This window comes from Palaemon carinicauda, chromosome 15 (genome assembly GCF_036898095.1).
Source record: "Palaemon carinicauda isolate YSFRI2023 chromosome 15, ASM3689809v2, whole genome shotgun sequence".
In the NCBI taxonomy this organism is placed as follows: Eukaryota; Metazoa; Arthropoda; class Malacostraca; order Decapoda; family Palaemonidae; genus Palaemon; species Palaemon carinicauda.
The window spans coordinates 59,333,074-59,355,844 of record NC_090739.1 but is presented as its reverse complement, the minus strand read 5'-3'; the positions used below and the strand labels follow the sequence as shown (position 1 = coordinate 59,355,844).

The 22,771-nt window shown below is 34.1% G+C and overlaps 1 protein-coding gene across 1 annotated transcript in view; it reads right to left on the bottom strand.

Moving 5' to 3' along the window:
* The window catches only part of LOC137653984 (serine-rich adhesin for platelets-like), a 390,705-nt gene that overhangs the window by 151,957 nt on the left and 215,977 nt on the right, over positions 1 to 22,771 (bottom strand). The window contains exons 4-8 of the mRNA XM_068387619.1: positions 16,765 to 20,304; positions 16,057 to 16,164; positions 10,746 to 10,790; positions 6,552 to 6,669; positions 5,886 to 5,943 (exon numbers count right to left, since the gene is read on the bottom strand). Of these exons, the coding sequence (XP_068243720.1) occupies positions 5,886 to 5,943; positions 6,552 to 6,669; positions 10,746 to 10,790; positions 16,057 to 16,164; positions 16,765 to 20,304 (3,869 nt within the window). The remainder of the gene's footprint in view (positions 1 to 5,885; positions 5,944 to 6,551; positions 6,670 to 10,745; positions 10,791 to 16,056; positions 16,165 to 16,764; positions 20,305 to 22,771) is intronic.

The following is a 22,771-nucleotide window of genomic DNA, read 5'->3' as shown; positions in this document are numbered from 1 at the left end:
AGGATTTACGGATTATTGTAATTTAGGACAACGGTCAGACACTGGGACCAAGGAGGTCTTTTAGCGCCGTTGAAGTTACGTCGTTATTACTCTTATTATCCTAATTCCTTTCACGATGTTCACACTGAGTAACTTTGGTAATTCTTGACGCACAATAGGACTATGATGGGAAATAAAAGCTTCAATTGTAATAGGTTTTAAATATATTAACTTTGTAAATGAAGTAAGTAACAAAAATTTTGGTTTTAAAGAGATTAGTTCCTAACTGATGAATAAATTCCTTCGATTTAGCAACAAAAAAGAATGGAAAAGAAATATATCTATATATATATTTTTTTTTTGAATTAAGACGCAATAAAGAAGAGGTATTATAGCTGTAACTAATTATGAGAAAGTGGTCTACAGAATACCATTCCCAAAATGTTCCCATCTCGCCAGAGGACAAAACTTAAATAGTGAAGAGAGTTAACAATCTTGACACAGATCTCACGAGACGGTCTTTCGCTGATTCCAAAAGCATCCGCCCTCAGACGTTAGTAGGTGGCAATTAAGGTGACATAATGGCCGTATTACCGTGATTGCGTTTAATCGCAAACGACCCTGACACCCAGAGGAAATCATGACAGCGCATTTTTCTTCTCTTTTTTTTCTGTTATAAATTCACGAGTAGAAAGTAACTTGGTGGATTGATTCTTGTTTTGACGAATGAACAACTCGAGAACATAACACAAGCAACGATGATGGGAAAATTAAAGAGAAAAAATTAAGAGATTCATTATGTCAAGCAGATAACCAAGAAGAGAAAAGAACGACTTTATATGAAAATATTTCAAACAAATTTTATGACGCGCATAAACGTACAGTACACGCAGATACGCTTACGCATGATGAACAATGAAATACAAGGACGGGGTTTATACATATATATATATATATATATATATATATATATATATATATACATATACACATACATATATATATATATATATATATATTTATATACATGTACATTTTTAAACGCACACACACACACACACACACACACATATATATATATATATATATATATATATATATATATATATATATATATATATATATATATATATATATATACACACACACACATATATATATATATATATATATATATATATATATATATATATATATATATATATATATGACAGACAAACGAAGTTTCAAAGATGCTCATCAATTTTCATCAAAATTTTCTTAGGGATGTCTACGACCGAAATATATTCAAATTTAAGTAAAATGTTGACTAACGGCACAAGGTGAAGAGAAAGTGTCTGTACGTTTTGTTAATTTACGGGTTATGTTAGGTGTTAATGATTAAATAAAAAAAAAAAAAAAGGAAAACGTATTCCATCATCGAGAGAGCTTGCGGTGGCATAGGTGAGTGAGGAGAGACATAATTTGGGAACCTTGGTACCTAAGATCACACGAGGGTCAGAAGTCAACATCAAGGCTGAGCCTTAGTTAGGTAGTTCAGAGGGAGAAGGAGAAAAGACATTGGCAAGTTAAATATTTGTGTCATACTGAGATGACAAGAGTTATATTCCTCATCAGCATTATATTGCCTTTAGGTGCAATATATTTATTAACAATAGCTTTAGGAAATATACATTCTTATTTGTTGGGTATGAGATTAGTCATTTGAAAAGGGTAACAAACATTAAAGTCAAATTTGTTAGTTCTAAATAAAAAGAAACCAATTTTGAGATATCTCTTTCGATTGAATAATGGATTAGAACTAGAACTTGGCGTTTTCTAAGAAGTTTTGCCATTACAAAAATAGTAATAATATATTTGGTACTTTTTACAAAGAGAGAGCCATTTTGATATCAATCATTTTCAAGGATTAAAAAGAAAATTCAGATTTCCTATCCACTGCTTGCCAATCGAGGATAAATGAAAGGAAAGACTTTAAGGGATGAAATAAATTTCGTACTATTACAAAAAACTAAAATTATCATTTCATAAACGAACTGCTAATCCAGAACACTATTAAGCAATCAATTATAACAAAAAAACTTTAAGTCTATATTAGTTCATGTATCAAGACAAAAAAGAAAAAAAAAAGAACTTGCAAATCTTTAGTAAAACAAGCTGTTACTCTCACCTTTGAAAAATGACTCACTTTTCCATTCTCTCAAGACTATTTGGGAGTTTCTCTAAGGTATACAAAATCTCCTACAACTGAGAACATTTCTACATCCATGACATTATAGAAGTGGATCGTGCAAAGTTTGTTTAGAGAAAAGGTAAACCTTACGGAGGCGTGTTTACCTGTAAATAATGCTACTGTTTAATGGCAGAATTTAAGAAAACCCATATCATGTGAAAAACAATACGAATCTGCATGATGACAATAGAAAACAAATTGATTGGAAGATAGAAACAGTAATTTTCAGTCCACTACATAAAGATTTTTATGAAGTGGCGGACCGAGTTCGTTTCCAGCAGATTAATATTCCAAATAAATCCGTATCAAAGTGCATGAGAATAATTATGAGGAAAAGATAAGAACAAATTTTACTTCCCTTAAGGTTTCCCCAAATCCTCCAGTTTTTTGGGGAGTCAGGATCACTGGTGTATAAAATGTTCATCCAGTACCTCACCCCTCTCTATCTTTTTCTTTCCCGCCATTATCCCTACATTAAGGGGTTCGTTGCCTGATGCATCCCCTCTAATGCCTTTTACCATACTCTTTCACCAAACCTCTTCTCTCCGTATCATCCTTAACCTTATCTCGCCATCTGATTATCTGCCTCCCTCTCGATCTTCTTCCCCTAACAGGTCTCTCCCTAAATCCTCCTCACTCCCTCCCCACCATCCGTCCTCAACATGTGCCCACACCATCTCGGTCATGACACTCATCACTTCTGTAATCTTTACTAGACCGGCCATTATTCTTATTTCATCATTTTCCAATCTTTCAAGCAGTGATATTCCCATAATCCATCTGAACATTCTCATCCTTGTTCTCTCAAGCCTTTCTTCCCTTTTCTCTCTTAAAGCCCAAGTTTCCTATCCATACATTAAGAGTGGTCTTTTTACTGTGCTATAGATCTCGAATTTTAGCTTGATAGACATTTTCTTATCACATATCATTCCTGCTACCTCCCTCCATTTCTCACAGGCTGCTTTTATCCTATTCTCAATCTTAGCCTTACATCCTCACTCCTGACTTATAGTAGATCCCAATTATCTACCTGTTTTATAACCGAACTTTTCATGCACGGCTATCCTGCCCCTACCTTCCTTACTGCTCACCGTACCTTCCGTCATATTCACATTTACTTCAAGCCACCCCTCTCCAAAGTCTCTTGTCACTCTACAACCCTTCTCTGTAAGGCTTCCTCTTTTTTGGGGGTAATTACCAAATCCTCTGTATACAGCAACTCCCACAACTCTTCATTTCTGATATTTTAACTTCACACATCCATGGCCACCACAAATAAAAACGGGCTTAATGCTGATCCTTGGTGTGATTCAACACTAGCTTCAAAGGTTTCTGTTTCCTTGTTCCTTTGTATAACATCTCTACCATTCTAACCAACTTCTCCGGGACTTTCCTCTTCCACAAGCACTAGAACATCACTTTTCTCGATATTCTATCATAAGTTTTTTCTAAATCTTCAAAAGCACAGAGGAACTTCTTGTTTCCCTCAGCCTATTTTCCTGTATCTAACTTTCTATAAAGATGGAATCCACAGTCCCCCCAACCTTCATGAAAATTCATACGGCTATTTCCTGATCTTTACAATCTCTCTCAATCTTTCATTTAGTTCCCTCTCAAAAAATTTTATACCATACTCTGTTGGCTTGATTCCCCTGTAGTTACCACATTCCATAACATCACCTTTTTGTTTAAATATAGATACCATTAGACTCTCCTTCCAGTCTTTAGGCATTATTTCCTCTTCCCACTTTGCTCTTGATAAATCCAGCATTCATTCTTCTCCCTCTGCAGCTAGTATCTTGAAACTTTGATGGACCTGTGCTTTATCATTTTTCATTCTACTTACTGCCCGCTTCACTTCTCTATTTCATATCTCCATTACTGACCACTCCACTTTTTGAGCTAGTCCAAGCTCCCATCTCTCCTTTTCAGTATTCAATAGTTGTTCAAAATACTTTTTCTATCTCCTCTTAATGTTTTCAAACGTATGAAATATATTTCTTTTTCTATCCTTGATAACTCCCAGTTGCCTCAAATCCTGTCTTTGCCTTTTCCTTTACATTTGAAATCTTATAGATATCCTTTTCTTCTTCCCAAGTTCCTGGCCTTACATTCAACTGCTCTACCGGTCATCCAATAGCTATACCTACTTTCCCACTACAACTCTCTCTCTCTCTCTCTCTCTCTCTCTCTCTCTCTCTCTCTCTCTCTCTCTCTCTCTCTCTCTTAATTAAAGTTGCCTAGATTAGAAAATTATTTTCGAAATATTTGTCTTATTCAAACGTTGTAATAAGATGAGTAATGTTAGTTGGCAACAATATTCATCCGTACAATTTTTAATTAAAAATTTAGAAACATATAAATATGAAAAATAAGCATTGTTTGCCATATGTATCTCAGATTCGTACATATAAAGGATAAATGCAAAGCTATTTCCGTGAAGGTTATCTTAGAATAGGTTTTGTGTATACAATCGATGATATTGATGTTAATTTTTATTTTTGATTTCATTGACTTTTATTGTTTAGAGTTTATTTACTGATTTTTTAATTGCCTTGAAGGCACATCTATTCTTCGCTTGTAAATGATAAACCACAAATAAATGAAGAAAGGTGCATTTCCATTTTCACTGATTAGTAATTTTCTTTGATAGAGTTTTTTTTAGATGGTTGAGTTTTCAGAAAACGATAAAGATAGTCCAAGAATTTATGTAGCTCACATTGGTGAACGTAAGGTTTTCTGAGACTCCTGGGGTGACCTTGTATATTTAACCGAACAGGGGTGATTGGGTTATTAGATATCATCATAAAAAAAGAAGCATTGGAGCATTGGGACGTATATCTAATGAAGGAATATCATGTGTTCTCTTAGTCCACGAATAAATAGCAAAATTTGTTCTTGTCACAGTTTTGCAAAAAAATCACATGTTATTTTGTAAATTCATTTGCTATTTAATAAACAAGAAATGAACAGGACCTTTAGGACAAACCCATGTCGCTAAATTTAGTCATCGCAAGGCCACTTCAACGCCCACAATCTCATCGGCCAGAGAAGCACCACTTTGCCTTGACTTTTTCCTCTAGGGCTCCTTTCCTCTCTCTTTCCTTGGCCACAGATAGGACTGTTTTTGTTCCTTCATCTTTCCCCTCGAAAACGATTCAAAGATGCAAAGGACCACTAAGAAAGGTTAAACACTGTAAATCAGGTTAGCTTCACCCTTATTTAATACATATTCTTAAGTCATCTAGAAAAGGTTTCAATTAGAGGTGAAACTGGTTAGGATTTAAACAGTTTTTCTTGTATTTTTATCACTAAACACACGCATATACAAATATATGAATATATATGTGTGTATACATACATACACACATGCATATATAAATATAAATATATATATATACAACTATATATATATATATATATATATATATATATATATATATATATATATATATATATATATATATATATATATATATATATATATATATATATATATATATATATATATACTACCACACACACACACACACACACACACACACACATATATATATATATATATATATATATATATATATATATATATATATATATATAGTGATAAAATTGCTGATGAATCCACTAGTATATTATTGATAAATACAATATCCACAACCTACGGGGTACTTACTCCTGCTTTGACGGCACTGATGATCTCTGCTCTTAGGGCTTCGCGTTTTTCCTTTTCCCTGTAAAAACAAGTTATTCATTTATAACAGAGGTACAACAATGTCCTTGAAGTAAAAAAAAAATCTATGGGGGAAATGTCTACTGAAAAACGTCAAATCATATAAAGTTATACTATTCTATGTGGTGAGAAATCAATATATCACTACAATATTGAGTTTCTAAATTCACAATACCTGAAGTAAAATTTTGACAAAGCTTTTTTTTATGAGATAGCCAAATTTCTTTCATATCTTCGCTACAGATTATAACTAAACAGGTAAATTGTAATTTACTTAACTGGTAATAAAGTTTAAAACGAAAATAATAATTACCCATGAAACGTAGAGTAAAATAGTATTTCAAAATTTGTCATTTACTGAAAATATTCTTGCTGAAAATAGACATGCAACATATCTTTTCTCATTGGAAGTGTACATCTCAATATGAATTCCATTTAACTTTCAATATTCAAATGGCATTTGATTCCAAAGAGTTGAAAATATAATACATGAGACATATGCTGTCCAAGAAAACTCTATATCTTTTAGTTAGAGATAACGCATAACTCAGTTTTCGAAAAACCCGTTTTCCTCTGATAGGGAGATGGATTGAGCAATTTCCTGTTTACCTTATGATGACGGCAGAGACGTCGATCTCCTCGATGTTTTCGTCGATCTGTGCCCGATTGGCCTTGGCGTCGTGGACCTTCACTTCTGAAGCGTCCACTTCTTCCATACCGCTTGAGTCTGATCGAAGTGGGCAACAGCGGAAAGTCAAAAATTAGCAATGGCGTAAACAAGTTCCATGTCAACTGATAAGAGGATTTGAGTTTTTCCCCTCTCTTTCTTTAAATAATGCGTGATTTAACAGCTAGAGGAACTATAGCCTTGGATTAAAGTTCTTCCAAAACTTTATAGAATTTTACTTGAAAACTAAAAACATAGTCAAATAATTATTGAAATTTTCTTTATTGCAGAAAATTTTATCAAGTGCAATACTATTTTGTTTTACTTAAAGTGTTCCTCTAGCATGAGATATTTTACGAAAATGGCAAGGGAAAATTTCAATATTAAGGGAAAAAATTACAAGGTCCTAGAATATGAAGTAAGGATTTTATCATAAAGAGTATAACTAAAATATTTAGATGACAGCACAAAATTGGACAAAAGAATATAAAAAAAAGTTTTCATCACAATAAATTGACAATAAATAAAATCATAAACAGATGAATTGTAAGGAAAATAAAAAGTCAAAGTAGTGAAGGAAAGTTGATGATGAGCACCTAATCTCTGATATATCATACTTGTATGAGGCTATTTTTCCAACACGTAGGATGACTGCGCACACCAAACATTAATATGTATTGTGCAGTGTTGCAAATTGAAAGTAAAGATTTAAAGAACTACGAATTTTCTCATTTTAACTTCGACACTGTTATTGAGAGCTATATCTACGGCCTTTGAAGAAGCCTCACATCATAACAATATCAAACTCATTAAACAAATGAAATGAGGTTTACAAAATTCAAAGTTTTTATTCTGTTCACTGCATCTTTTTCATACTGGTTGAGCTCATTTCATTTGTATTCCGGCGCATGAAGCATTGCACAAAGGACTGGGATGGAAGGGAATATAAATATAAATTAAACTCAGGCAAGACATATAGTAAATCACAAGAGCGCAGTAGCTACTGTAGGCTAAGCAGAAGAAAAGAAAATAATGAAGGGAATATCTCCTGTAATATTGATTTAAGATAAAGGTATGCGAATAACTTATTAGATGAGACAATCAAACTTTGAAAAACTTGGGGATAGAAACTGTTAAAACCTAAACAAAACACACGTATTTTATTAATTCTCTCTCTCTCTCTCTCTCTCTCTCTCTCTCTCTCTCTCTCTCTCTCTCTCTCTCTCTCTCTCTCAACAGGAAATTGTAACCCTATACCCTTTCTCTGTGACACGAGTAATCCGTAAGAAAGAGAAACATACCATAAAGCAGTTATCTAAACAGCGAAGAGACTGGTTTAAACTTTATATCGACTCGCATCTGTTTGCACCCACACTGACACTAAGTGTTGGGTTACTTCCTATATAAACCTTGAGTTAGCAAAAGTAATAAACGTTTTCTAAATGATAATTAACAAAATGCTATAAACATAAGATGTTTATGAGAGAAGGAGAAGATACAAAATTCATATAAGTAGGCAAGGAAAGGAACATTTTGAAGAACTATAAAACAATGATGAACGAAAAAGAGGTACTTATTGAAATATTTCATGCACTTGCTCAGAGTATACTGGTACTGACTACCTACAGCATCCTGCCATAACCACAGTTATTGTCAAATAGTGATAGTTAGTTAATTCAGCCAAGACAATGACCTTGCGTCAAAACCATTTGAACAGTAATGCGTAGTTCAATGTTAGCTGAACACTATTTCTTAATAACACATTCCTTATGTGATGAATTACTGCTGCTTCTGTAGTAAAATGTTAAGGAAGAGAATATCAAAGAAAGAATATATAAGTGAGTATAAAACATATGGAACACTTAAGCATGATAACAGCGATCCATGAATATATATGAACATATATTTGGGGCTGTTAACGACTATTTGTGAATAATAAGCGATTGATGTTAAGAGCCTCTCACATATCACTGTTAAGTCAGTCACTGATATTACCCCACAATTTCAAGTGTTCAAGAACTGTTAATAAAAAAAGGTTATGCATGAAAAGGCCTGTGTAAAAGTTAGATTAACATTCTCTATCATTTGCAAAACAGTTAGAAGTCTAATCAATTATATACGATGACCATTCTCGAAAAGAGAAGTTTCTTATCTCAAGGAATTACCATAGATATTTTGAAGGCAACGGACAGAAAAAAACAAAAATAGAAAATGGTAAAATTATAATCTATTCACACTGATACATACAGATGACAGGTTTAATTAAACCGAATAAATTACATCGTGGAGTGTAAGCACAAATAAAAAGGATATTATGGAAAATATGTTTACACAATTATGACAGAAGAAGAAGAAGAAGAAGAAGAAGAAGAAGACAAGAAGGAGGGGGAGGAGGAGGAGGAGGAAGAGAATGAGAAGACGAATGGGGAAAAGGAGAGAAATAATCTTAGACTTGATCACCAGAATTTAATTAGCTTTATTCGAGTCCGTGTTCGAATGTATCCAGGGACAAAAATGAACGAAGTGATGCTCCCGAAGGATGGAAGTAAGCAGATATCATCAAACCATGCTTTCATGATGTTATTACTTCAGGACATCAAAGCAGGACAAAACCGAGTTCGGTGAACGCTGCTTGATTATGGAAAAAAGCGACATGCACTCGACGCCATTGTCACAGAATATGGAATTATGTAAGAGGGAAATAAGATACAGCGCAGGTGAAAGTCAGGATGCCTTAAATACATAAATAAAAAAAAAAAAAAGTAGATCTGTTCTCGCCAGTAGAAAAAGTGACCCGAATGAAAAACGAAGGTGCTTCAATGTAAAATGACTGGAATACACAGTTTTGATTATTATTGAGGTAAGTCTCTTCTTAATTTCTACTATGTTTACTCGTAAAAAAATGTAATTGGTGGATCAAAACAATGATGGTGAAAAGAAAATGAAGTTTAGGGATAGAATACATAACTAGGGTTAAAAAAACGATGGGAAAAGATTGTACATACTTTAGGCAATACCCTAGTCGAGAAATATTGTTGAAGATGATGAGGTAAGATAGGACATGAAGGCATGAAATTAAGATTACAGATATCAGTTATTAATAAAAAGAACGAAGATGCGATACTAAATCCTCTGACATGAAGTCTGCAGAAGACATAAGCGATTACAGGATATAGGAGATATATTCTTTGAAACAATGTCGATAGGTCTAATATCTTGCTCAAAAGAGAAGATAAAAGTTTTCGTTGCAATGAAAAAAAAAAAACTAGTTTACTGTGGGACAATAACGCAACACAATAGATAACTCCAAATGGTTTTATCATTGATTTAAATGAGACATGGAATGATTTAAAAGCATCTTCCACTGTTACAATCCTTCTGAGTGAGACATATTCAATATAAGATTCCAGACACAAGACACAGAAAACTGGCGGTACAGAAGAAAGAGAAACTTTATATAATATTGAGCGGAAAGATCGTCGGAATACATTGTAAGCTGTTTTCACCAGTGCTAAAATGATTATGAGGAAAGAGGCGCCATAACTCATGAAGATGACCTTTTTTCCTATCATGAGGTTAAACTGGAAATTAGTTACAGATGCCTTCCGAAGTTAAGGATTAGATGACAAACACTACAAATTGGCTAGTTTGAGTAACAATTAATTCAAAATGGCAGTAATAGTACAATGTTCAGCAGCTGAAACAGATAACAGAAAACATTCTGCAATGGCTCTCTTTAAGAGAGAGAGAGAGAGAGAGAGAGAGAGAGAGAGAGAGAGAGAGAGAGAGAGAGAGAGAGAGTGCATGTGTACTCTAAATGTAAGAAGCAATTAACTTTATGTTTTTGCTCAATGTGTTGTAGCATGCGTTCTTTACTTCGAAGGGGTTTTCCGTTTCTATTAGTTTTGCTGCGAACAACATATTAGGATGTTATAGCTACTCCCAGGGTCAAAGTAACGTTGGAGATGGAGAAATAAATGCTTTTAAAAATGCACATACCAGATACATAAAAAAGTGAACATAAAGACTTCGTGACAAAATAAGTTTGCATTCCATTTCTATCAAGGATTGGCAGGCTAAATGACCCTGGGAGTACAATATAAATAGAAATAGAATATACATGAGTTTTTGTTCACCTTTTTTAACGTGCTTTTTCTTGACAACCTTCTTCTTGCTTTTGCCTAGTTCCACAATTAGATAAAGAAAGATATCAGTTAGAAAGATTCACATTATAACATCAGGGCATGAAAACTCACGACACTGTGAGACATTTAATCTGGTGGCTGCACTGCTGCTTCAAAAGGGATAATGGATGAAATATCTTGACAGAAGCTAACGTTATTCAAATCTAATTCTACAGCTAGCTTTCGACATGAGCGTTTTTTAGAATTATTTTGATTCAAATTATATCAAGACATCATATATATATATATATATATATATATACATATATATGTATATATATATATATATATATATATATATATATACATATATATATATATATATATATATATATATATATATATACAACACAAAAAGTGTAAAGACTAGATGGTAGTTAGTACTTGCGACTTATTGTGTAGATCATCGGGCTCACAATGAGAATAAATATATAAGGATATTGTATTTACACAGGAGATTGAGTTAAACGGCCAGTTAATTGATGATTCCAGATAAGTTGGATTTAAGAGAAGAGGATAATGTAGGATTACTGGAAAACAGACCATGTCTTAGATTTAAATTATGAATCTTGGGTTCATTGATATGGTTTACTTAGCATCTGACCAACTGATTCTATGTCTTAGTCTTGAGGTAACCCAATGGACAGCCAAAGCAATATCAACGAATCCCCTGGGCACTGCCATCTTAAGCTGTTTTGTTCTGCCAGATATACCTCTAGATGTTTGGCCGAAATAACATTCTGAACATAGAATGCTATTCATCACGTTATTGTCATTTCCAGAGCTATACGTATGAGTAATCAACATGTTTTTCAATGTGCAACGATATTCCTACTCTTATATCTATTTATTTTAAAAGGGATATAGCATCTGAAAATATTCATGAAATGGTAAACAAAGTATGTTATTCATTATTTCCCTTTTCTCTAATTGGACGCTATAAAATTATTTTTTGGCTCTATTCATATAGCTGTCTGGAAAAATACTTGGGATAACAGTGATTCGTGGTAATTTCATCAATTTCGTCAAACTCGCCTTGTATGTACTTAAGGTTACTTATTCTTAGTACTCTAAGGTGTATAGAGGAATATTCAGAATACTTCATATTTTCTGTATGGGCTAAATAGTAATGTATACAGTATATGATAAGTTATTGATAATCTATTGACTATCTATCTATCTAAGAACGAGATAATGTTATTTTATTCCATATATATAGAAAATTGTATGGATGAGAACACTGAATTAATGATAGCAACAAAACCCTCAAGACTAAAACTTTCTTTAGAAAACCAAGAACATCCTCATAGAGACGAGCAAACTGAATTTATCAATCGACCTCCCAAAACCTTAATATACTGTATATGGATATGTGGATAAAAGAGGGAACCAAAAATTACCCATAATCTTACCAAAAACATTCTAAAAGAAACTATATACAAAGGCAGTGTTTGAATATGGTTGCACATTGAAAAACATGCTGATTAAGAATAGTTCTGGAAATCACAATGATGTGATTAACAATGTTCCTTATTTAGAATGTGGCTAGATATATGTCAGTCAAACGTCTAAAGGCATATCGGATACATTAACACAACATACGATGACTGTCTCCAGGTGGATCTTTGATAATGTTTTGGGAGTTTTGTTGTTCATTAGCTTAGCTCAAGTCACAGATACCAAAACAGTAAGCCATATTAATGACTTTAATTAGAGAAATATTGTGGAATCGCAATTTAAAACTATGCGATGGTTTGTTTTCCATTAATCCTGTATTAATCTTTTTTTTAAAACAAACTTATGTGGATTTATCAAGAAAGTGACTGTTCAGGGATCTCTTTCTCCTGTATAAATACCATATCTTTTTATATTCATTCTAACTGAATTTGATGATATCACCAATAAGACAAAATTACAAACTCCAATCAAGTTTTTTCACTTTTCCTTGCGTGGCTATGATACATACTTTATGTTCATCCTGTGTGAGCTTTGGTGATTTATATACACATACATTCATATACATATATATATATATATTTTATATATATATATATATATATATATATATATACATATATATATATATATATATATATATATATATATATATATATATTTTCACATACATATACACATATATATTGAGTATATGTAATGTATATAATCGTGTAATCCTTAGCCTACTGTATATTCCAAATAATGTGAAGTAATTTCAGTTTCAGGTCTATTTCATTTATGATAAAAACCGAAACCCAGCAACTGAATAATGAATCTTATTTTGGGGAGGCCAGTCACTCGTGTATGCGATATCAAAATGCAATTTAGTTGTTTGATTTAATCTAAAATGGATACTTTTCTATACAATACATCCATGTTATGTGAAATTTCACATGAGTCACATGTTTCTTATTTAATCAGTTTAAATATAGCAATTGTTTATCTTACTATTTCATTCTTAGATACATCAGGTAAAATATACTCCAATATGTATTTTTGTTTAAAGGCCCATAAAAGAAACAAAGGAAATAGAAATAAATCACTAGTTTTCGACGAATAAACATTGGTCCTCTTCAAAGTGTGTAATACAAATTAGAAAAGGAGTGGACAGTTTATTATTATTATTATTATTATCATTATTATTATTATTATTATTATTATTATTATTATTATTATTATTATTATTATTAGCTAAGCTACAACACTAGTTGCAAAAGGAAGGTGCTCTAAGCCCAAGGGCTACACCAGGAAAAAATAACCCAGTGTGGAAAGGAAATAAGGAAATAAATAAAAACGATATTAGAAATAATGAACAATCAAAGAAATTTTCAAAACAGTAACAACATCAAAACAGATATTTCATATACAGTATAAACTATAAAAAGACCGATGTCAACCTGTTCAACATAAAAACATTTGCTGCAAGTTTGAACTTTTGAAGTTCAACCGATTCAACTACCTGATTAGGAAGGTAATTCCACTTCATCACAGCTGGACTAAAGCTTCTAGAATACTGTGTAGTATTGATTCTCATGTTAGAGAAGGCCTGACTTTTAGAATTATCAAAACTGAGAACCTCTTTGTTTTATCATATCCCCAGACCATAGGAAGTGCCCTTATTAATGTTTATCAAAATTAAACAGATATAGACTTCGGAGTTTATAAAGTACCATGTGGAGATTGTGAAAAAGATTATCCGAATATAAAAGATCTGTCAGGCATGGCTTTGAAAATTCGGCGATTTTCGTGCATCTTAGAGATTTAGGCCACCAAATTAACTGGGGTGAGTCATCTTTTTATTTAAAAGTACTTGTCCGCACAGAAGGAAGATTCTGGAATCGGCCATAATAAATCAAACAAACACAATGAACTTATCCGACGGACAATTGAAAGGCGACTTAGTGGACATCACCCTTCTCAACCTGATTATTAAAAGGATAATCCACTGAGATCGACCACCAGATATAGATCATAGGTCAAGACATCCTCCGATCAGCTTAAGAATATGAAGACGCACCTGGATTAAATTATGCTAATCCTTCCATGTACTTGATACAAGCTTCATAGAGCAATTAGAAACACCCTTTTGCTTTCCTATATAAACTGTCACAGTCCACTCCTCTTCTCATTTTTATTGTACACTTTGCAGAGGACCAATGTGTATTGGTTGAAATATAGTGATATATTTCTATTTACTTTGTTTCTTTTATGGGCTTTGTTGAAGAAACATGTTAAACTGTTCGATTACAGTTAGAAGTAAGAGATACTCCAGTATGTTTCATAGATATAACAAATGTTCTGCCGAGATCTTAGATTTACAATGAAAAGGAAATAATTGAAAGGAGAAATAATCATCTGGTATAACTTCACGACAGTCATGATATTTCAAACATTTCTTGTGAAACTACAGAAAAATGGAAAATCACGCACTATGTTACTTCTGTAAAAGAGGGAATATCTACAATGTTGGATACTGAATAAATTTAGTGGCTGACATCGAAGACATATAATTCATTTGTATGTCAAAGTTTATTTCAGTTCACTTTCAACAAACAGAAAAAGGGACTTGTCTATAAACAAGATGCCATTTCATAGCTGTAAATCTTCTTGAGACTATCCCATGCAACATTCACTTAACAAAATCGGGTTTCATTGCTTATTCGAAACGGGAGCAACATACTGAGGTAATGGTAAGGAATGGTGTGGCTACAAGGCTTGTCAATAACATACGATGGGGTTTGGAGTGAAAATGTGAATACTTGAAGCTACATTACGTATGGAATAAGGGCAAGTTCTTGACAATCACATGTGTTGACAAATACACTGGTTTAATTAATGTTTTTACTCCTAAATATGACAGATAACGCCTTAAACTGATGCTAATCATATGGATCTTGTTAAAGCATTCTGTTCTTACCCTATGATTCTGTTTCATGATTCTTTTCCGGTTCCGAGAAAAATTAATTCTACCTCTGAAGATATATTTAAATTTAGATCTTAAGGGTAATATACCGAAAATGGTTGCAACTAATCAATCTAAGAAGGAATTTTTTATGTTTTTTCTGCATTTCTTTCACTGAGACAGTAACAATAACTACTCCGGTATTAAAACCAGATATTATCAAGTTGGAGAAATATTACTATAAAATGAAAAACTTCAGTTTATATTACGTAGAAAAAAATATTTTTAGAATGATTTTCACTAAGATAACCACTGGTAGAGATACATGAAATATAAATAAGGTTCCATTATTTCATATGGGTTTATTAAGGAGTGAGTTATCATTCATACAACCTGTGCAACTGCTGACCTGAAAACCAGGGTACCCTTAGAACTATTCATAATGATAATGAAGAATTCTGTAATTTGGGATAAATGCCAAAGAATTGCTATTTGTGAAATTGTTTTCATAACGATGTCATACAACACCTTTGACCGTTGTTGATTATTTTGATTATGTAAATCAAAAGTAACATACAGTACATATATAATATCAAGGATTTAATAAGCCACGGCTTAAACTTCATCAAGACCCTTAGTCATTCTATTCACATCTTCAATCTCATTATCAATCATCCGTATTTAATGATGACGACACTAAGAGAACATGAATGCGCTCTGAACATTTCAACTGAAATTACACATCAAATTCTTATAGAAATGCTAATCCCACAGAAAAAAACTGTGTCAAAGAAGGGGGTGGGCACAGGATTTCAACATCAATATTTACCTTTTTTGGAGTAATGTAAAAATCTTAGAACTTACCTCCATCTTCAGACCTGGCCACTGAGGCCTTACTTTTGGGGGCTGAATGTACGGTCGTTAAAGGCTGAAGGACGGATCCCAAGATTTCGTCTATGTTGGTCAGTTTTCCTAAGGGTACAGAAGAGCGTTAAAGGATGAGGTAATTACACAAAATACATCCCTAACATATTTAATAGAACAAAGGACAAGTAATCCATCAGAACAACAGTAATGTAATCTAAAAAGACTTCACACATGTTAAAAGTTAGCATTTCAGGGGCCAAGACCACATCAAACTTTGAAATGGAATGAAAATACTTTCTCTCCTTTAAGTCTTTCGAAAGGAAATGAAACTTATAAATTCTTCAAAAATTTTACGTTTAGGTTTTCTCCCATAATGGAAATATTCATTCAATTATATAACACATTGTTATTCCTTGTTCGTTATTCTTTACCCTTTAAAAGTTACTTGTCTTCCATTATAATCAACATAGTATAAGTCAAATCAAGAAGGCACAATAATATACAATACAATAAATTCATACCTTGTAAATACATATTTGCTCTAAATTCCGAATAAGATTATATCCAGTAGAAATTCACCGCAGCATTAATCTTTCATCATTGCATTCTTCACAAGAACTAACCTAAAATAATGTAAGATTTTCTGTACAGTATATCAAAAATTATCTTGAAATTCTATAAAAAGAGAATTATTCATTGACTCACCGATAAACAATGACAAGTTTCTTCTAGCTCTGTCTTTTAAAGATTCCTTCTTCTCTTCCGACTGTTCTGTTTCCTCTTCTTCCTCCTCCTCCTCTTCTTCCCCAGCTATCGAACTCTTCCCACTAGATTTGCTTGTCTTCGAAATTTTGCTCGCGGTGCTCTTGTTATCGTCTGCATCTTCCTCTTCCACGACATCCTCCTCGGCTGGTGGAGGGGAGTATCCCATCAATGTCTCCATTGCAGCAAAGGATTCTTCCCCTTGATTATCATTCAAAAGTTTATCAATGTCTTCCGTGAAACTGATAAACTTGGGATTCTTCATCCTTGGCAGCTCGGGACTGCTGGGCCACTCAAAGTTTTCTGTTTCACCTTGAGTGTCGTAACCCTCAGAGTAATAACTGTAAGGTCGTTTTTTCGAAAAGTCGGGACTGCTGGGCCACTCAAAGTATGTGTAATCCTCCTCGGTCTCCTCGTCTACCTTTTCCATTTTAGAGACTTCACCACTGCCATCAGACCAGCCTAAGTCAGTCTCAGTTTCACTGTCCCCATAACTGTTACGCTGCCCACCTAATTCTGCCTGTGCCTTTTTGTGGAGATGCATCTCCGGGCTTCCTGAGGGCCATTCAAAGTTAAAGTTATCATTTTCAGCCTGTTCTTCAGCCATTGCTTTATTGTATGTGTGAAGCTCTGGACTTCTTGATGGCCACTCAAAGTTGAATTCCCCTGCATCACTTTCTGCTTGAGCCTTTTTGTGAAGGTGAAGCTCTGGACTTCCAGAAGGCCATTCAAAATCAAAGTTTGCAGCTTGAGCTTCTGCTTGAGCTTTCTTATGGAGATGTAGTTCAGGACTACCCGAAGGCCATTCAAATGCAAAGTTGTCCTCTTCAGTTTGTTCTTGAGCTTTTTTGTATGTGTGCAATTCTGGACTTCCTGATGGCCATTCAAAATTAAAGTTTTCTTCCTGTGCAGCTTTCTTTGAAATATGCATTTCAGGACTACCAGATGGCCACTCAAATGGCTCAAGTGAATTACTTTTATCAATGGTTTGCTTAGAAATAGTGCCCTTTGAGCTACTCCTACTTGCACTGCCACTTCCACGAGTCTGCACATTCACATCGGAGTTTGTTCTGGATACATGCTCTTTACCATCAGGACTTGTTCTGTCACCTAATTCTTCTAGGTTACTTTTATCATTTACCCTGTTTGTTGCATAATTACTTAATCCTGACTTTGATTTCTTCAATGATCTTGATTTAGAGAGGGAGAAGAACTGACCTTCTTCTCCTGCAGATTCACTGGAATCTGAAGTTTCTGATGTTTCACTAGAACTTGAACTTGTCTTTTCACTTGCTTTGCGGTCCTTTGTTCTTTGTATTTTTGTTGCTGATCTTCTTAATTTACTGCTGCTGTGACTACTTGATGTTTTCACAACTTGAGCTCTACTCTCACCAATATCAATATCTGGTCCAAGAGAAAGTTTCTTATCACCTAGAATTCCAGTTCGAGAGTTACTGCGGGATTTTTCTCCTTCTCCAATACTTCCACGAGAATTATTACCTGATCGGGATTTCGAGAGGTTTGATGAAGAATTATTACGAGACCTTCTTCCTAAGTTAGAAGATGAGTTGTTGCGAGATTTTTTACCATCTTTTATTTCATCAGAAGAACCCTTCTTTATTCCTCTTGGAGAGGAACGAGATGAAGGTCGGCTATGATTGTCTCCTGAGGATCCAAAGGCATCATCTCGAGAGTTCTGTCGTCTCCTCCGGGATAGGGTTACTGTAACAACTGGAACGTCCTCTTCACTGTCTGAAGAGGTTTCAGATGATGAAGATTTACTTGCCTGAGATGATTGACGAAAACGACGCATAGAGCCACTATGTCTCATAGTATCTCCTTTACCCTTGGAATGTTTTCTTTCAACTACCCTACCTTTAGATGATGTCTTTTCTAGAGATGGAGCAACTGGAGGCTTATCATCTCTTTTGCCTTCCCCACCGCTAATGACACCTTCATCCTCCTCATTAACTTTTGATTGTTCAGATTTTGATTGAACAGAGTCCTCTGTCTTATTACCAGGCTTTGTTCGCAATGTTGAAGGAGGAGGTCTCCTACTTTTATCATCTTCATTTCCTCGTTGTCTTCTTAATCTTCTAAGTTCCTCTCTTTTTTCCTCCTGCTGCTTTCTCATAAGTTCTGTATCTCTTGGGTCCAGGTCCATATTCAAGACTGACTTCCTACATTCTTTATTACCAACTCCAGGTACAAAACTTAGCTCAACAGTCGGTGAAGATGTATTATTTCTGTTAGGTGACACAGATGACCCAGTCTTTCCAGAACCCGGAACTGGAGAACGAGGAGGTAAAGGGGACAATGATTTTGGACTTGATTCACCTACACTTAGGTTTGATTTGGTAAGATTATTTGTGGTTGTCGATGAAGTGTTATCCTTATCTCTCATCCAACGCGGTGTTGGTGCAGAAGGTATACTCTCACTGGCAAGAGTAGAATACTTTGACGATAACTTAAAGGATGGTGGCTCAACTAAGCCAGATGTTGCAGAGGAGAATGATTTTGTCGGCAATGATGGAACTGCTGCCAAATGTCGAAGAGGTCGAGCAACATAAGTAGAAGTTGCCATAGCTGTAGTGGAGGGTGCTGTACTAGTTTTCTGTGCAGCTCCACTTCCATTGACTTTCTTTGCTTTGTCCTCTTCATCAGAACTTTCTCCACCTGAACTAAAATCTGCAGGAGCTTTGTTTTTTAACTTTACTTCTCCTGGATCAAAGATTGGCAAAACTCTAACAGCATTTGGAGATGGAGCCTCAGGTGTCCTTGGCTGACTTTTATCATCCATTGCAGCCTTTGTCAACTTATCTATGGCATCTTTGAACTGTGGTAGACTGACATCTTTTGCTTTGTTCGCTATAGTTGAAGTGCCAACAGTTTGTCCAGAGGTGCTGGTCAAATCTTGAGTTCTGGTTCGGGTATACGGTGTTGCTGTGGCATTTTTATCAATATCTGATCCATAAATACGGCTTCTCCAGCTAGAACCAGTACCTGTATCACTGCCAAGGTAGCTGTTTTCTCTACTGTATGATGGTTTGTATGTTCCAGCTGGCTCTGAATCTTTTAGATAACTATTGCTGCGGGAGTAGCTATTATAACGGTTTGTGTAACTACCAGAGCCTGACCCATAACCAGACTTGTAGTCAGAACCATAGCCTGACTTCGCATCGGAATTGTAGCCTGATCGCTCGAAGTTCGTACCACTGCCTAGTCGTGAAGTATATGAAGAGGGGGACCTCCCTCCCTCAGAATGAGGTGAATCCTGAGAGAATCTTGAAGTGACAGATGATGAGGAAACATGGGAATTATTAGGAACATTGGTGGTTGTGCTGGAAGAATTCATGGAGAGAGAAGTAGGCCGCACCCTTGGAGATGAAGTGGTGGAAGGCTTGACGTCATTAAACTTCGATCCAAGAGACGAGTTTGGAGATTTGTCATTAGAAGAAAAACGTGAGATGTAAGTACTACCACCTGAAAAAGATGGAGTATCATAATTCCATTCCAATTGAATAACATAGACTATTCAAATACACCATTTCTAGCTATATACATTTATGAAATATAAAACTTTATTTTTTAAATCTTGACCACATCACAGTACAGAATGAAGATCAAAATATAAAACATAAAACAAGTAAACTAATAATTCAGAAAGCTAAATTGCACCCTAATAGGAATGTTTAACAAACTATCAGTATCATAACAAATACTTAGCGTAATTCATTGCCTTTAGTTATTTTCCCTAGAGAGGTGTCTTCAAATGTTAATATTTTTTTTTTTTATTCCTAATAACTATTATTCAGGAATAAGGCTTCTTGCCATATGTCCCATTTAATGTAGCTATACACAGTCCTTATAACCCACGCCGATCCATGAGTGGAGTTAATGGCACTGAAAGGTAATGATACCAGTGGTTATCTATGGAGAGTCGTAATATACTATAGGCCATCCTTTCTATAAACTGAGTTTAAAAACGAAAGACAAAGATTTCTATCAACTTACCTATTTATCTACACAAAGACATACGCATACATATGTATTCTTACGAAGCTGATCTAGTTTAGAGTAAATACAGTAGTTTATTAATGATTTTATTTATATTTTATTTGTGCATTGAATAGTTGATACCCAGCTCTTTAAATAGCTCCTCTTGTGTAGATTAAAGATTTATGTGTAGATTACGTAAGACTTTCGTCATGAATTTCATTGTATTCTTTATTCAAGTTAAAATATGTAAATTTACGTAATTTTTAATAATTAAATTTTTATATCACGTATGCTTGTTACGAAGTCTTACATAATCTATTTGAGAGTGTTGGAATTCGTGAAAGATATGAACAAGGGTTTAGGTAATGTTCTTTTATATTTTATGAGGTATTGCGTCATGTTTGAGAGAGAATGCTCAGTAATAAGCTTTTAAAAATTCTCTACCACGTGCTTTAGAAATGTCGCGAAGACCTAGTGATAGGATATTATCTTTTTTTTTTGTTTTTTTTATTTCGAGGACAAAGAGTGGGCGGAGCTAGCTGACTGAGAGAGTACAGCATTTGGGAGAGCGATACTTGGCAACTATGACGCCTTTTGCCGACCCCACCACGCTTCCCAAATCTCGGGGAGGATCAGGAAACAGTTAGATTTCATATAAAAGGTGACACCAAGGTTAGGTTACATAAATAGAGATTACCATCCTTAAGATTGACATCTCACCTCTCTCACTCTTGCATGCAACCCAGTGTATTGTTGTTGAAAGTGTTCAGTATGTTTTAGTGTGTCCTCTCCTAAGTGACTTTATTTTTACGGGCTGCCTAAGGCAAGAGCCCGTGTCTTGCACAACGGTAAGGCAATCTGACAGACAGGCAGACTCTGTTCCCCAAAGCAAATCGTGTGTCGAAAGATACGTAAGATGAAATGGTGATTTTGAATTCATTGTATTAGGGTGAGTGTTGGCATTGTATAAAGATTTTTTGGGAATTGGCCCTGTAGGAAGAGGATAAATTTTGTATTGTGATCTGGTTATCTATTTTTCATTAAGAGTCCAACTTCAATAATGTATTATTCAGATTTAATTTCAAGCTTTTGTATAATTTAAGTTGCATTATTTCTTTTCTTGGTCTAAAGTTTATCCAGATATAATAGTTCAAGTCAAGTTAATATATAATTTTCAGATCGTAACATTTTTTTTTCTCAATCTAAGTTTTGTTCAGTCTTAATTTTTTTCGAGTGACTTTATTTGTTATAATGACACTTCTTTTCAAAATGTTGTAATTTACATAGAATATATTTATTTCTGTAAAGAGTGCATTATTCCAATCATCACTATTTAAAACCAGATTCTGCTAATATCCTATTAAGAACCACAATAAGTTATAACACTAAAGAGTTTTGTTTTGAGTGTACGCCAGAGACCTTTGGATATTCAGTGTTTTATATATTACTGTCTGAGAGATGTTTAACTCGTGCATTAATGTTTTAAAGTGTAACAGTTTTAATGTAAAAGCAAACAAGGGAGTTTGGAATTGGAGAGGTTGATTAACTTGCCAGTCGTAATATATATAATATTATATGTTTGGTTCCCAGTAACAAGCCGTAGGATATATTTTTGTGCCCAGACCAGTGAGCCATAATCATATAATACTATATATATATATATATATATATATATATATATATATATATATACACAGTATATGTATATATATATGCATATATATATATATATATATATATATATATATATATATATATATATATATATATATGTTTATAATGGTAAGTTGTATAAACAAGTGGATGGTATGGCTATGTGTTTCCCTCTGGGACCCACTTTTGCTAACATTTTTATGTGCTCCCTGGAGGAGACCATGCTCGAAAATTGCCCTTTGAGATACCATCCCCTGTTTTATGTCAGATATGTTGATGACACCTTCGCTTTATTCAG